The sequence below is a fragment of the Apus apus genome, chromosome 22 (assembly GCF_020740795.1).
Source record: "Apus apus isolate bApuApu2 chromosome 22, bApuApu2.pri.cur, whole genome shotgun sequence".
Lineage (NCBI taxonomy): Eukaryota > Metazoa > Chordata > Aves > Apodiformes > Apodidae > Apus > Apus apus.
The window spans coordinates 2,647,291-2,661,044 of NC_067303.1; the positions used below are offsets into that span (position 1 = coordinate 2,647,291).

The window sequence follows — 13,754 nt, forward strand, 5'->3', positions numbered from 1 at the left end:
TGACTAATGGGCAGCTTGGCTTAATGTTCACCTTGAAGGACAATAAATTGTGCTATTGATTGAAGCAAGTTGTCGATATCTGCATTGTTGTAAACATTTTAATAAAATTATCTCCATAAAATATTCTCTTTCTCTGGCCCAGCCCACCTGGTTGGATCAGTGCCCAGAAAACTCAGTGGTTTGGCAGGGTGGCACTTTGGAACCAGTCCTGGGGTTTTGGGCATCTGGAGATCAAGCACATTGTGGGACAATTGCTGAGGCTGCACTTTTGAGCTTTAGAGGTGGAAATGTTGAAGCTCTGGATGGCTGGTCCAAGGTGCAGAGAGATGGTGTGAGGAAATTGCAGCAATGCACCATTGCTGCTGGGTGCTGTGTGTGACGCAATGGGCACGATGTGCCATGTGGCTTGGAGCAGGAGCAGGGAGAGAACTATGTGAGGGTCATGTTCCTGAGGAGCCAGCACAGTGCACAGAAGCAATGACGGTAGCTTGGTGCACCTTGGATCCCTGGCAGGACACCATGAAGCTTTTTTAACAGTCTTGTGGGCAGTATTCAGCCAGGGAAAGCCTTTAGTGTTGTGTTATAGATACCTGCAATGGGACCCAGGGCACGGTGGCTTGAAATAAATTTGGGGAACGTGTGCTGTCTTTGCAGTGAATTATTATCTTGTCAGAGGCTCAATGGAAGCAAACAGGTGGGAGGAGGCAGAAGGGAGACAAGTTGGGCTGGGAAAATGAGAGGACTCAAGGGATGGAGAAAGGCAAGAAGGGAGGAATAGGGATGCTCAAGGCATCTGCCCTCACCTCATCCATCCATGCTGGGCAGGACCCCAAGGGCAGCTTTGCCAGCTCTGTCGCGGGCCGGTACTGGGGGGCTCCTGGCTGTCAGGATGTTTTTGCGACTTCCCCCCCGAGTGTGGAGGGGTTTGTGAATGAGCCCGAGGGTCACACGTGGTGCTGCCTCTCACAGAGGAACGGCCACCACGGACTGTGTCTTAGAGGGTAGATTAGAACACCCTCCCACCACGCTCACAAATTGTTACTGAGACCAGTGTTTAGTTTACGACTTAATCAGTTTATTAAGGGTCAACACAAACTAAGGGATCAAGGTTCAGGAGAGGTTGTCTAGGTGTGTATCAGAAAAGGGATTCCAAGGTGCTATGGTCTTATTAAATGCACACTATGAGGGTGAGGTGTAAAATCAATGGAGTGAAAGGGCAGGAGTTGAGCCTGGTAAGAAAGTTAGTGTGTGTGTGTGTGTGTGTGTGTGTGTGGGCAGCGGTCGTGGGGCAGCCCCCCCTTCCCTCTCGGATCCTCCGGACAGCGGGGCTGGCGTTCCGGGCAGGTCCAGGTGCTGCAGAGAGCACTGGCCTGCAGATCTTGCCCTCTTTTATAGATCAGAAATCACTGTTCGAGTGGTACCACTGTTCGAATTAGCCAGTTAGCACTGGCCAGGTAGTACTCTGTCAGAGGCATCTTTAACCTATTGTCTATTTTTCTGCCAGTTATTGTAACCCTTATGCTGTTTTCTTGCTGTGGACTTACCTGGTAGAGCAAGGGGCCTGTTCCAGTCTGTCCTTGGCTAAATCAGCAAAAAGACACCACCCTTGTTTTGCTGGCTTGAAAGGCATTTTGTCTTATGTGGGGGAAGAGAAGATGGACCGTTCCCCACAAGCTCTTAGCTCTGCCTCAGTGCAGGACCAGGATTTCGCTTCCACGGATCCCCCCCCAGCTGTGATGGCCGAGCTCTGCTGTGCTGGGTCCTTGTTGTGCATGTTACCAACCCCTGCCTCGTTCCTGGCAGTGTCCCCACAGTAGTTATCTGCACCATGCCAGAGACATCACTCAGTTCTCTGCACATCCTTATTTTGGGCTGCTCACTGCTGGTGTGCTGGGCCATCTCTGGCTGGAGGCTCCCAGATTTTGTGCCGAACTTCGCCGAGCTCCTGGCTCGGCTGCTCCTTATGCATTGAGGCTGTCTCGGGTGTTTTGCAGCTTCAGGCTGAGTTTTCCTCCCTGCTCCTTTGTGCTTGTGCTCCCCCTTCTCTGAGGTTTTTTATGAGGATCTGCAGAGCTGCAGGTCTGGCAGAGCAAGTCCTAAATCGTCCATGGTGGTCTGTGCACAGGCTCCTGCTCGCGGAGCAGGTGGATTCAGGCTCTGGTTTTCTGTCTCCCCAGCTCGCACCATGTTAGTTCATCATCCTTGGCTGATGAGCAGGAGTTATGCTTTTGCCTAGTCTGTGGCAGTTCCATTTCTGGCCTGTATTATATTATTAGTATTAATAATAGTAATGATGGGTGCTGGCTGTGCTGGTTTTCTAACTCCTGAGGAGATGAGAGAGCTCTCCCGTCAATTCCAGCAATATTTCAGCTCCCGATTGTGCTCAAGCAGAGACAGTTGTAAAAAGTTCCCACTATAAATTCTGGTGGAGCAGGGCTGGTACCATCTGGAGGGAGCTCCTGGAGCCCTGGGCCAGCCCTGCCCCAAGCATCCCCGAGCTGCAGGTGCTTTTGGAGGCAGGGATGGTGGTAGTTGGGTGCCCGTGGCTTTCCTCTGGCTCCAGCCTTGGGCGAGCAGAGGAAGCAATCCCAAATATAGTGAGACTGATGGGACAAATAACCCCCATTCAACCAGGGCTTGCCTCACTCATAATCCCAGGGAGCTGAACTTCACCCAAAACAGCATCTGTGTCCCTATGAAACCCAGTAGGCAGATAAATGTCCCTCCCATGCCCCAGTGTCCCTCCCACCCCCCAAGGGGACCCCAGCAGCCATGGTGACACAGGTACCCTGGTACTGTCTATAACCAAGGTCTGCACTTACTGCTTGTGTTTACTTAACCCCAGCCCTGCTCCCTTGGTCCCCTCTATTTATTTTGCCATTCCTGGCAGTCACTAATGAATGAGATTTGTCCAACTATCAACAAGGCTTCCCATTATAAATAGGCAAAAACCACAGAGGCCAGGGAGCCAGGCGGTTCAGCAATTACTCTCAATCGACACCTTCCCTCCTTGGCCAACATGGGTGCTGGCACAATCCAGCTGTGAGACCCTGGTTTTCCTGCAAAACTGGCACTAAGGAGGCAGGATCTGGCCAGAGCCTCTGGCAGGGACCATCTTCCTAGTGCTGTCGTCATCGTTATCTGAGCATGAGTAATACCAGATGGGGCTCAGGGCACAAGCAGGTGTCAGCTCCACTCAGAGCCTCCCATTTCAGTCTGAGGTGGGCTCTGCATGTTGGAGTCGATGGGCTGGAGCCAAAATCCTGGGGGTGCCAACACAAAATGTGCCAGACCCCAAAAACCCTGAAGTCTTTGCGCTCTGCCTCTCTGTCAGCTGATTGCCATGCACGTATCTCAGAGTTCAGCGCTACTCCAGCACAGGGGAAACCTTCATCTCTCCATTTCCCCAGCTTTTGCAGGTGAAAAGCTGACCCTTGCAATTACTTTAATGAAGCCTTTTGCTGGGTAATGAAATGCACTCGAGCTGCTTTGCTCCCAGATCAAACCAGGGACGCGCGCTCCAGCTCGGCAACGGTGAGAGCTAATTCTTACCGGCTCGGATGCGCTCGGGGAAGGGCCTTTGGTTAGTTAGGAAGTGGAGAGTTATTGGAGCCTTTGCACAAACCTGAGTCAGATTTGCTTACAGAGCATCTGAAACCACTGGCTGTGTCGTTATTTTATCAGCAGGCAGCGCTGTGCTACAGAGAAGCTGATTCTAGGTCAGCCGTAAAAGGGACGTTTTTTTCCCCTCACTCCTTATTTTTCTTTCTTTCTTTATATATATATATATTTATTTTTTTTTTTTGCAGCTGCAGGCCTGCTAGATGCAATGCTGCAGTTTGTGTGACTCCAAAGGATATTGATTTTGGGGTAACGCCTTCGTATCTCGCCCTTCAGTTGCACTAAGTACTGATGAGCTCAGCAGTTTTGACCATGAGCTGCTCGGGTGGGAGTTTCGGCACCAGACCAAAGATGTGGGTGGACATCAGCAATTTATCATGGCGGGTTGCATGGGAAAACTCACTTCAGCAGTTTCCAAAGCTGTGTGCAAGGGAGCAGTGGATCTGTGAAATCCCAGGGGTCTAGTGCAGGGCAGAGCCAAAGTGTGATTTTCTTGTTTTTTTAAGGCTGAGCATATTGTCAGTTGTTTGAGCTGAGAATAACAGCAGGGAGAATTGCAACAGGAGGACCCTGCCGCGTTCTTGGGGTGCCTGCAGCAGGACCTCACCCTGTTGAGCTGTGTGGAGGTGTTACAGAAATGGCATTGGTGCTGGCTCCATGTGCAAACCCCCATGTACATGTACTTTCAAACAGCTGCCTCGGTGGGTGACAGTGTGAAGATGTAGGTACCATGGGAAGAGCTGCTGTAAAAGCATCAGCCGGGGGGGGATGCAGACAGTGTGTGCCCTGACGGGAGATTCCCGTGGGAATACTTTGCCTGAATTTGTTAGGGTCAAGATCCAGATGGTTGACTGGTCAAGCGTGGTGAGCCATGGCCCATCAGGTCACGGTAGCTGGGTGGGAAGCACTGGATCTGCTGGCCAAGCTCACCATGTCCCCTGGGGACCCGGGACCTGCGCGTGGCCTCTCTGCCACTGGCGCTCGCTCCCAGAAACAGCTGTCCAGAGCTAATTTATTTCCTAATGCTGCAGCAATGTTAATTTATAAATTACACTGGTAATTCAAGCTATTATTAATTTCAGATGGTGTAGGGCAAGCGTAATTAAAATATGACACCAATTGCCACACATATGTACCAAGGACTACCGTTTAAAATTTATAGGAATATTAAGTGTGACACGGGGCTCGGAGATGCTTCGTGCAGTAATTACAGCATCTTGGCTGCGGGAGATCCAACGGGGAGATGTAAACGAAAGGAAAGGAGATGTTGTACCCATTCAAGGGCTGTCGGAAGCCTGCTCGTGCCATTAGTTTGGAGACAAGCAGCATTTCTCCAGGACGTGTGGTGGAAGTGTCCTAATTACCCTGTTCCTTTATTTAACTCTGCATTTGTTGTCACACCCCGATCTCTGTCAACCCAGAGGCTATGGCAGCCCAACCCCTGCACTTTGCCAGCTGAGCGCCCTAGGCTCCCAGGAGCACTTGAAGGTGAAGTGGGGGCTCTTGCAAGGAAGGGGGAAGCATAAGATGACAGATAGAAGGAAAAGCCACCAATTGCATCTGCCCAGCTTTGAACCCAACCAGGAGCTGTGCTGCAGCCCAAAGGGACAAGTCTGGAGCCCCATGGGGACTGTAGAAATGAGCCTGGAGTGGCACAGGAACAAAGCATTTCAGTTGAAGGAAGATGTTGGCAGCTCAGGTAATGGGAATAAACTAGTTGTGAATTAATTGAAGCAGAAAAATTAGAGAGGGGTGTCTGCATAGAGCCAGGTGAGCTCAGCGGTGCCACCTGCACCTTGATGCCAAGGAGAGATGATTTCAGGCCATTCTAGCAGGGTACAGGTTTAGCAAGGAACACTTTGCCCACCGTGTGCACGTTGGGGATGTCATGCCCAGCAAGTGACATTCTCAGCAGGGCCAGGGACAGCGCAGAGGTCTGGTGTTGGCAGACACCTTTCTGGCAGGGGTTTTCATGGGATGGTGAGACACAAGCATGTGGGCATGCTGAGGGTGGGTGTCCTAGGGCAGTGTCACACTGTCACAGCTGGTCATAGGATTTTCAGTTCCCCCCCCGGTCACTCACAGCCCTCTCCCTCTGCCCCTGCAGCCGTGGGCTTCATCAGTGAGGACGAGTACCTGGAGATCACGGGCATCACGCGAGAGCAGTCGGGCGAGTACGAGTGCAGCGCTTCCAACGACGTGGCAGCGCCCGTCGTCCAGCGAGTCAAAGTCACCGTCAACTGTGAGTGGCCTGGGGGCTGTATGAGTGGATCAGCGTGGGTCACGGTGCCACCCCATGAAGGGCAGGGATTTTGGGGCAGGCAGCAGGGCAAACGCAGACCTCGGGCCCCAGAGGGACACAAGTGGTGGCAGTTTTTCTGAGCAAGGCGTGGGAGGTTGCCCTTTGTTCCCTTTCCTTTAAAGCTCCATTTTTTTCCCCACCACATCCTCCTCACCTGTCTACATCAACCTGGGTTTCCTGCCCTTGGTGAGATGCTGTGCTGATAACCTCCAGGGAGGGGAGAGAAGTGAGCAGTAAATAGGATTTTTTTTTCCCTTGAGAAGATATGAGAGAGGGAAAGAAACAGAGAAAGGATGAAAGCAGCATCTTTTTTGCTCAGAGGTGAAGACCCTCCTAAACCCCTCTCTAGCCACCCCTTCAGCTGCTTGGGCTTAGCACAGGGGCACACATCCTTGGTCCCTCACGAGCCCAGACACTTCTGGACAGCAGCACCAGAGTGGCAGGAGCTGAGCATGGGCTCAGAAACTATTTTTATTCCTTCCTAAGTGTGGGAAAGAAAAGGGAGCCTGAGGAGCAAGGGGAGGGGGCAGGATACCACGAGGCTGCCGGGAGCTGATCCCAGACTCCCATCTTCCCTGCAGACCCACCATACATCTCGGATGCCAAGAGCACTGGGGTGCCTGTGGGGCAGAAGGGCATTCTGCTCTGTGAAGCCTCTGCTGTCCCCTCCGCCGACTTCCAGTGGTACAAAGATGACAAGAGGTAAGAGCCTGAGGGGAAAAACAGGATGGGACACACTGACCCTGAGCCAGACCTGCCCAGTGTCAGCAGCTTTGGCATTTCCTAACCAGGGACATCTCAGCAGCAGGGCAGAGTCTCCAGTAAACCTTGGCACAATCTGGGTTTGGATGCCAAGGCAGGTCCCCTCCAATAGCAGAAGGCAGGCAAGGCTTTTTTCTCCCAGTTTTGCATAGCTTCTCCCTGGGAAGCCCAGAGGGACCATGGTGCATCCAAACTCAGGACCAGCCATGCGGGACACTAAAAAGGAGGCAAGATTAGCTGGAAAAGATGCTTCAGGAGAGGCCGGGTCTGCCTGCCCAGGGTGTTCTAGGTTTTGGAGAAGGAAAAGGGGCAGAGTGTACAAAGCAGTGGATGTTTGCCCAGCAGATGAAAGACTTTGCCCACAAGTAGGTCAGATCATGAGGGCCCTGGAACAGCAGCAGGAGCAGGCTCAGCCTGCCTGGATCAGCAGTTGGAGCCCAGCAGGGGTGATAATGGACATCTAGCATCTCGCGGGAGGAATTAGCAAGTAAAAGAGCCGCAGGAGCAGAGCAGAAGGGGGACACCAGTTCAGGGAAGTCAAAGCACTTGGTTAGTGCTTCAGCCTTTGTGCCTGCAGAGAAGTGTCTCCCTGTTCCATGGCACAGAGCTCGCCAGTGGGCCAGCATTTACACCCCTCAAAGGGGTCTGCTGCAGCATTCACTGCCAAACATGCTGCCAGACCCATCGGGGTCAGGGAAGGGGAAGGTGTGGGAAAGCATCGTGCAGAGCTGAGAGGACCACAGAGCCCTCAAGGCCAAGGCAAGAGGGAAGCCTGGCTCCTCTGCTGGGTGGGAAGGAGCCTCTCCCAGGTACTTGTGAGCATCCCTCCCTCTGCAGGGCATTTGGCAAGGTCCTCAGCCATCCCCTTCAGCAGTGACTCAGCAGCTGGGAGGATACCTGTAGACATCATGGGGACAGTGTGGGCTGGCAGCTGAGGGACAGACCCAGCAGAGCAGTGTGCATCTCCCATATCTCTCCCAATACCTTCTCTGCTCCTTCTTTGTGCCTGATCTTTTCCCAAGCCCAATGTCCCTGCTTTTAGGCAGGACCAGGGGATAACATGTACTTCACCTCCTAACACCACCCCCATGACCCTCTCCCCTCCTGCCTTCCTGCCAGGCTGGCTGAAGGACAGAAAGGCCTGAAAGTGGAGAACAAAGCCTTCTTCTCCAAACTGACCTTCTTCAACGTCTCCGAGCAGGACTATGGCAACTACACCTGCGTAGCCTCCAACCAGCTAGGAAACACCAATGCCAGCATGATCCTCTACGGTGAGTAGCTGACGGGTTTGGCTGGGTAGGGGACAGAGCTTAAAGGTGAGACCACCCATGCTCAAGACACATGAAGTGTCTGTCCTGCCTTTTGGGGAAGGTGGGTACTTGCTGCTCGTCCTTTCTGCCTTGGCATGTGCATTGGAGGTTGTGTTGAGCCCAGGGAAAGTGGAAAACCTCCAGGCCTTTCTCCTAATTCAAGTCCCATGTCTGACAATGCTCTGAGGTGTTTGGCACCATGTTTGGGGTCTGCTGTTGATGAAGAGTTAGGACCTGGCTGTTGGTTTCCATTGTTTCACTCTGATGAATACCTTGGAGGGTCTCTGATTCAAGGCATCCTCCTGTTTTGATAGTGGGAGGAGAGATGGCATACTGCTGTAGCAGCCAACCTGTGGGGCCACACTCCCCAGATCCTTCTCATGGCCACTGAGAACCAGAGATGGCCAGGAGACCTCATCCCTGGCCACTGCTGTAGGAATGTTTCCCTGCCAGGGATACAGGATGGGTGGTCCTTACTGCTGAACCATACAGGAGAAGTGGAGCTTGGGGACCTCTGTCCTTTCCCCTGGTCAGACTGATGTTGTCCTCCACCTTGCCACTCCCAGCAGTCACACCCTGTGGGGAGCAGTGACCATGGGTGACATTAATACCTGCCAGTAGTAAGTGAATTGTGGAGAAGTGTGGAGGTTGGCATGAATCACCTCTAAGATAATTTGATGGAAAGGACTGGTTTCATGTGACTTCAAGCCATCCTGGTATTGCAAACCCTTTCCTAAAGTGTCCAGAGGATTTGGTTAAACCCACAGTGACCATACAGGAGATCCCCTCCTCTAGGGCTGGAGTGCATCAGGTTCCTGGAGGGTCCAAATGTGGGGGCTCAACCAGTTTGTTAGCTATGTGATGTTTGCAAGAAGTGGAAGGAAAACCTAGTGAAAATAGGGAAGTCTTGTGGAGTAGGAGGAAAGGTGTCCCTGGAAATCTGGTCTCCTTGCTGCTGTCATACTATTTATCCCTGCAGAAGGCAATGACCATCTTGTGTCTTCTTTCCATCATTGTGTATGTGTGTGGGAAGCTTTTCTGGTTCAGTGTAAGTGGGCATGGTGACCAGCTGGGCAGGAGCTTGGTAGGCACATCTGTTTGTCTCCCTTTTGCAGTGGGCACACAGTGGGCAGCGTCACTTCCCCCCGCCAAGGCAGCACAGTGGTTTTTCCTCCCAGATAGTTTTGCTCTCCCTAGAAAGGGGACAGTGGATTGGCAACCAGCTGCCACCATCTCGGGCATCTCAATCATCCTGGGCATCTCCCATTCTGGTGTCTTTGCAAAGTCATAAATGATCCATCATTGTGTAATTTTTTTTTTTTTTTTCCTTGCATGGTTTTCCCCCTGTAGACACCAGCTCAAGCAGCGTGTGCTGGGCAACTTGCTCTTGACCTTTCCTGATCCCCAGGTCCCCTGGTGGGGTGGCTCAGGGCTAGGAGGCTGAGCAACCCAGCTCAGGTGCTCAGCTTCATGCCCACAGCCCCAGTGCAGAGCTAATCTTGGATGCTAATGAGCCTAATGACCATTTGTTCCCCGAAAATGACTGTGCTGTACATGATGAACGTTCACATCTTTACCTGCCCATTAAGTCATCATTAGTGTTGCCTAGGAACTACCTCTGCTCATCCCCACCAGTCTTCCTGCTCATTGGTGTTCTGAATAATCCAAGGGAGCTGGACCTCTGGCCCTGCAAAGCCACCCTGACTTGAATGGATCCTTAGGGTGGCTGTACCTAGTACCTGGCATCACCAGGGCTACGTGTACATCCTTGACACTGTAGCTCCCTACAGGTTTATGAGTTTAGAATCTGGAGTAGCATGGGACCTTGGCCCTGCATCTGCAGGCTGGATGCAGATGGCCCTCCAAGATAAAGACAATTTCTCCTGGCCTGTAGTTTTGAGAGCTGTCAGGTATTTGGTTTCTAAGTCACAAGTGATGTTTTGTGTCAGCCAAGATGCAGTGAAGAATCCTTCCAAAGTCTACATCTATGCCATGATCCCCCTTAGCTTTATTGGTCTGATTTCTGAGTCCCATAGGGAATGAGAGCGGAGTCCTTTGACCAGCTGTAATCCCCATAAAGCCACATTGATTTGATGATCCTTTCAGTCTTTATTAATTGAGTCCTCTCAGGGGCTGATGATTTCCCAGGCTGCCCTAACTCACAGCAAGGGGTTCCTCATCTCCTGGCCAGGAGGTTTTTCCCCCACTCCCTCGAACAGAGGTTTCATCCCTGTGGGCACCGTGATGTGAGCCTTTCTGAGCCCATGCAACAGAGACTAATGTAGCATACATCTTTTAATCCTTTTTTTTTTTTCTTTTAATCTAATTTTTCAGGGAGGTCAAGTAGTGCTTTATTTAACACGTAGCACTTGTTATTACAGGCCTGCTGCCTCACTCAGCGGCTCATTTGGCGCTGTCTGTAACGTGATGGAGTGCTCGGTGAAACCACAGCAATCTGCTGAGTTGGGGGGAAAAAAAAGCCCTTCATTTCTCCCCTTTTCCTTCCCAGAGCCTGGTGTTGGGTAATAAATCCATTTGGGATGTTGCAGGGTTATCCAGAGCGATGGGCACCGAACCCAAGCCAGAGTGGAACAGGAGATTTGTGGAGGAGAGCTGAACCCCCAGAATCCCCCCAGTCGGAAGCCCTGTGGACTTTGCAGCCCCCAGCAGGTCCAGGCTCCCACAAGCTTCTTCAGGGTTTATTCCAGACATCTTGTTTTTCCTGGCCCCAGGTCAAGGGCAGGCTGAGTGAAGCAACTCAAGCCCACACTTTCCATTGCCCTTTTGCCTTAACTTTGCTTGTTCTTTAATTTTTAGAGGAGACAGCTACTGCCCTGACACCCTGGAAAGGTCAGTAATTTGGGGATTCCCCCCACGTCAGTGCTCCCCCTGCTCCTTTTCCCTGTAGGTCCCTTCAGCTCCTGCCCCATCTCATCCCGGCTAGTAGAGAGATAAATTAGGGCTTTCCCACTGTTGTTCAGCCACCCTCCCCTCCTGCCGCCTCCCTGCCAGCCTCCTGTCATGTCTGGTGGTGATCTGTGCTCTCTGCATGCCCTGTGTCCTTGCTGTGGTCCCCATTGTCACTGCCTTCTCCTCCCTGTCACCAGTGTGCGAGCAGGGGTGGCTCTGTGGTCAGTTTTCCCTGTGTTGCTGTGTAAATGGGTCATTTGTCCTTTGGGATGCTACTAGTGCCTTTCTCTGGGATGCAGTAAGGGTGGAGAGGTGTCTGGTCCTCTTCCCAGTGTTATCCATGGCCAAGGTGGCCGGTGCTCTGCAATGGAAACTTGCCAGCTGGTCTGCTCAGTGTCATTGTGACTTTGGGACTTCATAGGCAGGTGGCTTCATTGCTTCTCAGTGCCCTGGTCAGGCTTTGATGCTGAGGGGATGTCCCTGGGGTTTCAAAAGCACGGTTTGATCCAACCTTGTGTGCAGCCCTGCTCTGGCTGGGTACCTGGATGTCATCCCGAGGTCTCTTCCCTCTCTAGTGTTGCCCTGGGACAACTGTATGGGGTGTTTTGGTGAAAGCCACTGGGTCAGGCACCCTCTGCATCCTTTCCCACAGAGAGCTATGAGCCACTCGCTCTTCATGATCCCCAAAGGCATGGATGGGCTTGGCTCTTCTTGATCCTGTTCTTGATTCCATCTCATTCTTCTTGAGATGGTCAAGGCCCATGGGCAGAGCACATTTTCAGCTGTGAGCCACAGACAGTCTCTGGGAAGGCATGAAACATAGAGTCCTGAGTGTTTCTCTGCCAGCAGCATCTCTGTTGGGAGGGCAGGTGGTTATTGTCCCCTCCAAGGGAGACAAGCAGTGAACAACAGGGCATTCACCCCTTGCCAGCTCACCAGGGCTGGCACTGGTGGGTAAAAGCTCTTATCTCCCCTACAAGTGTGGTTAGAAACTTCGATAAACTTTGGCCAGGAGGCCAGGGGTGTTGGAGGAGGTTTGTCGGTGGCAATGAGCAGGGGATGGACACTCAAGAGTTGAAGTGGGACCAGTACTGTTGTGTCCTGAAGACCGGGGTCAGTGGGGGTAGGGATGGCCAGTGCCATGCCCTCAAGGATGTCAGGGGCAGATGGTGGTGCCTGGAGACCTCTCAGATGGGGCAACGCCACCACGTGCAATAGCACCGAGAGGCCGAACACTGGGGTATATAGTTCTTATTTTGGGTCTCATGTCTGTTTGGTGGTTTTGTGGGTAACCCCGGGGGGTGTTTCTGTCCCACCCCACAGGCCCCGGTGCAGTGCACGACGGGAACAACGGCGCGTGGCGGCGAGGCAGCTGTGCCTGGCTGCTGGTCCTGCCGCTCGCCCAGCTCGCCCACCAGTTTTGACACCAGAGCAGCGGAGCAGCGGCGGCGGCGGCGGCGACGACCACAGCCAGCGAGTGCAAGCAGAGAGGAGAGGTTGATGATGAAGAAGTGTTCACCGTTTCCGAAAAATAATCATAAGAATTGAGAGAGTATCCGGCCAGGCCACCTGGGGGAGGGGGAGAGAGGAAAAACACGCAAAAAAAAAAAAAAAAGCAATGGGAATTTGCAAAGGAGAGAAAAAAAAATAATCCAAGGCTTCCTGCTGCAAATGCAACGCAACTGAGTCTTTTTCTTTGCCCCCCCACCCCCTCCCTCTTATTTTTTTCTTTTCTCTTTTTTTCTTTTTGTTTCCCACCCCTTTTTCCCCCATTTTCACCATTCTCTGCCACAGGCCAGCGCGGAGCATGGGAGGGGCCATCGGGGCACTCTGCCTCCCCCACCCCCCTTTGCTGCCCCCACCACCCAGTCCCTCCCACAAGGGACCCCTCTGTCCAATGTGCCAGTTTTCTTCTTCGCCGAGATTTCCCCATCTTTTCATGGACTGTGCCGCCATTTGTGTTCCAGAATATATATATATATATATCCACATATACATATATATATATATATATATATATATGTATAGATATATAGATCTTCAACAGTTTCTACACCACCACGAATGGAAAGGGAGGAAGGAGACCGGCATCGAGCCACGTGTTCATCGTACCACCCGCGGACATCGTGAATGATAAGGGATTCTGAGTCATGGTTAATTTTATTAATTATATTTTCTGATACAAGCCTAGAACTCTTTAGTTCCGACAAAACAGAAATGCAAAAAAGAGAAAGAAAAAAAAAAAAAAAGAAAAAAAAAAGGAAAAAAAAAAAAAACCACAAAAGAAAAAACATCCAGAATGGAGAGGGGGAGCAAGCGGAGAGAAGTTGGTTTGTCGAGCGCTGCGCAGCCCAGGAGGCGACTGGCTGAGGAGGTTTGCGAGCCCGGCGAGTTGGCATGGAGGAGGAGAAGGAGGAAGAGGAGAAGGAGAAGGAGGAAGAGGAGAAGGAGGAGGAGGAATAGAAGGAGGAGTGTCGCGCCAAAACCCCCCAAAACCGGCCCAAAAAGTGGTCATCCGAACAGTTCCCGCCGAGGACATGGGCGACACTTGCCACGCGTCAAGGCGGAGGGAGACGCAGAATCTTTTTATGGGATATATATATACAGTATATATAAATATACATATATATATATATAATTTTTTTCTGTTAGCGTTCTAGCCACGGTTCCCAGCAGGGTCCTTCCGCTGCCATTACTGCATGCTGTATATGGAGTTAGGTGTGTATCCACGAGGCCCCAGCACCCCTCGCCTTTCCACCCTCGGGCCGCCAGGGACGAGGAGCCACGGGGGACCGGGGCCCATCTCCATCGCCCTTTGCGGTGGAATAAAGCGAACCGAGGGAGATCTA

At 52.0% G+C, this 13,754-nt stretch overlaps 1 protein-coding gene across 3 annotated transcripts in view; it reads left to right on the forward strand.

Moving 5' to 3' along the window:
• NTM (neurotrimin) overlaps window positions 1–13,754 on the forward strand; it is a 334,211-nt gene extending 320,457 nt beyond the window's left edge. For 2 of the 3 annotated variants that reach the window (XM_051638361.1, XM_051638363.1), the window contains 5 exons: window positions 5,729–5,863; window positions 6,505–6,625; window positions 7,805–7,956; window positions 10,813–10,845; window positions 12,229–13,754. In XM_051638361.1, coding sequence (XP_051494321.1) covers window positions 5,729–5,863; window positions 6,505–6,625; window positions 7,805–7,956; window positions 10,813–10,845; window positions 12,229–12,329 — 542 coding nt within the window. In that variant the 3' untranslated portion in view covers window positions 12,330–13,754. The remainder of the gene's footprint in view (window positions 1–5,728; window positions 5,864–6,504; window positions 6,626–7,804; window positions 7,957–10,812; window positions 10,846–12,228) is intronic. The other variant, XM_051638362.1, reaches the window with a different exon arrangement.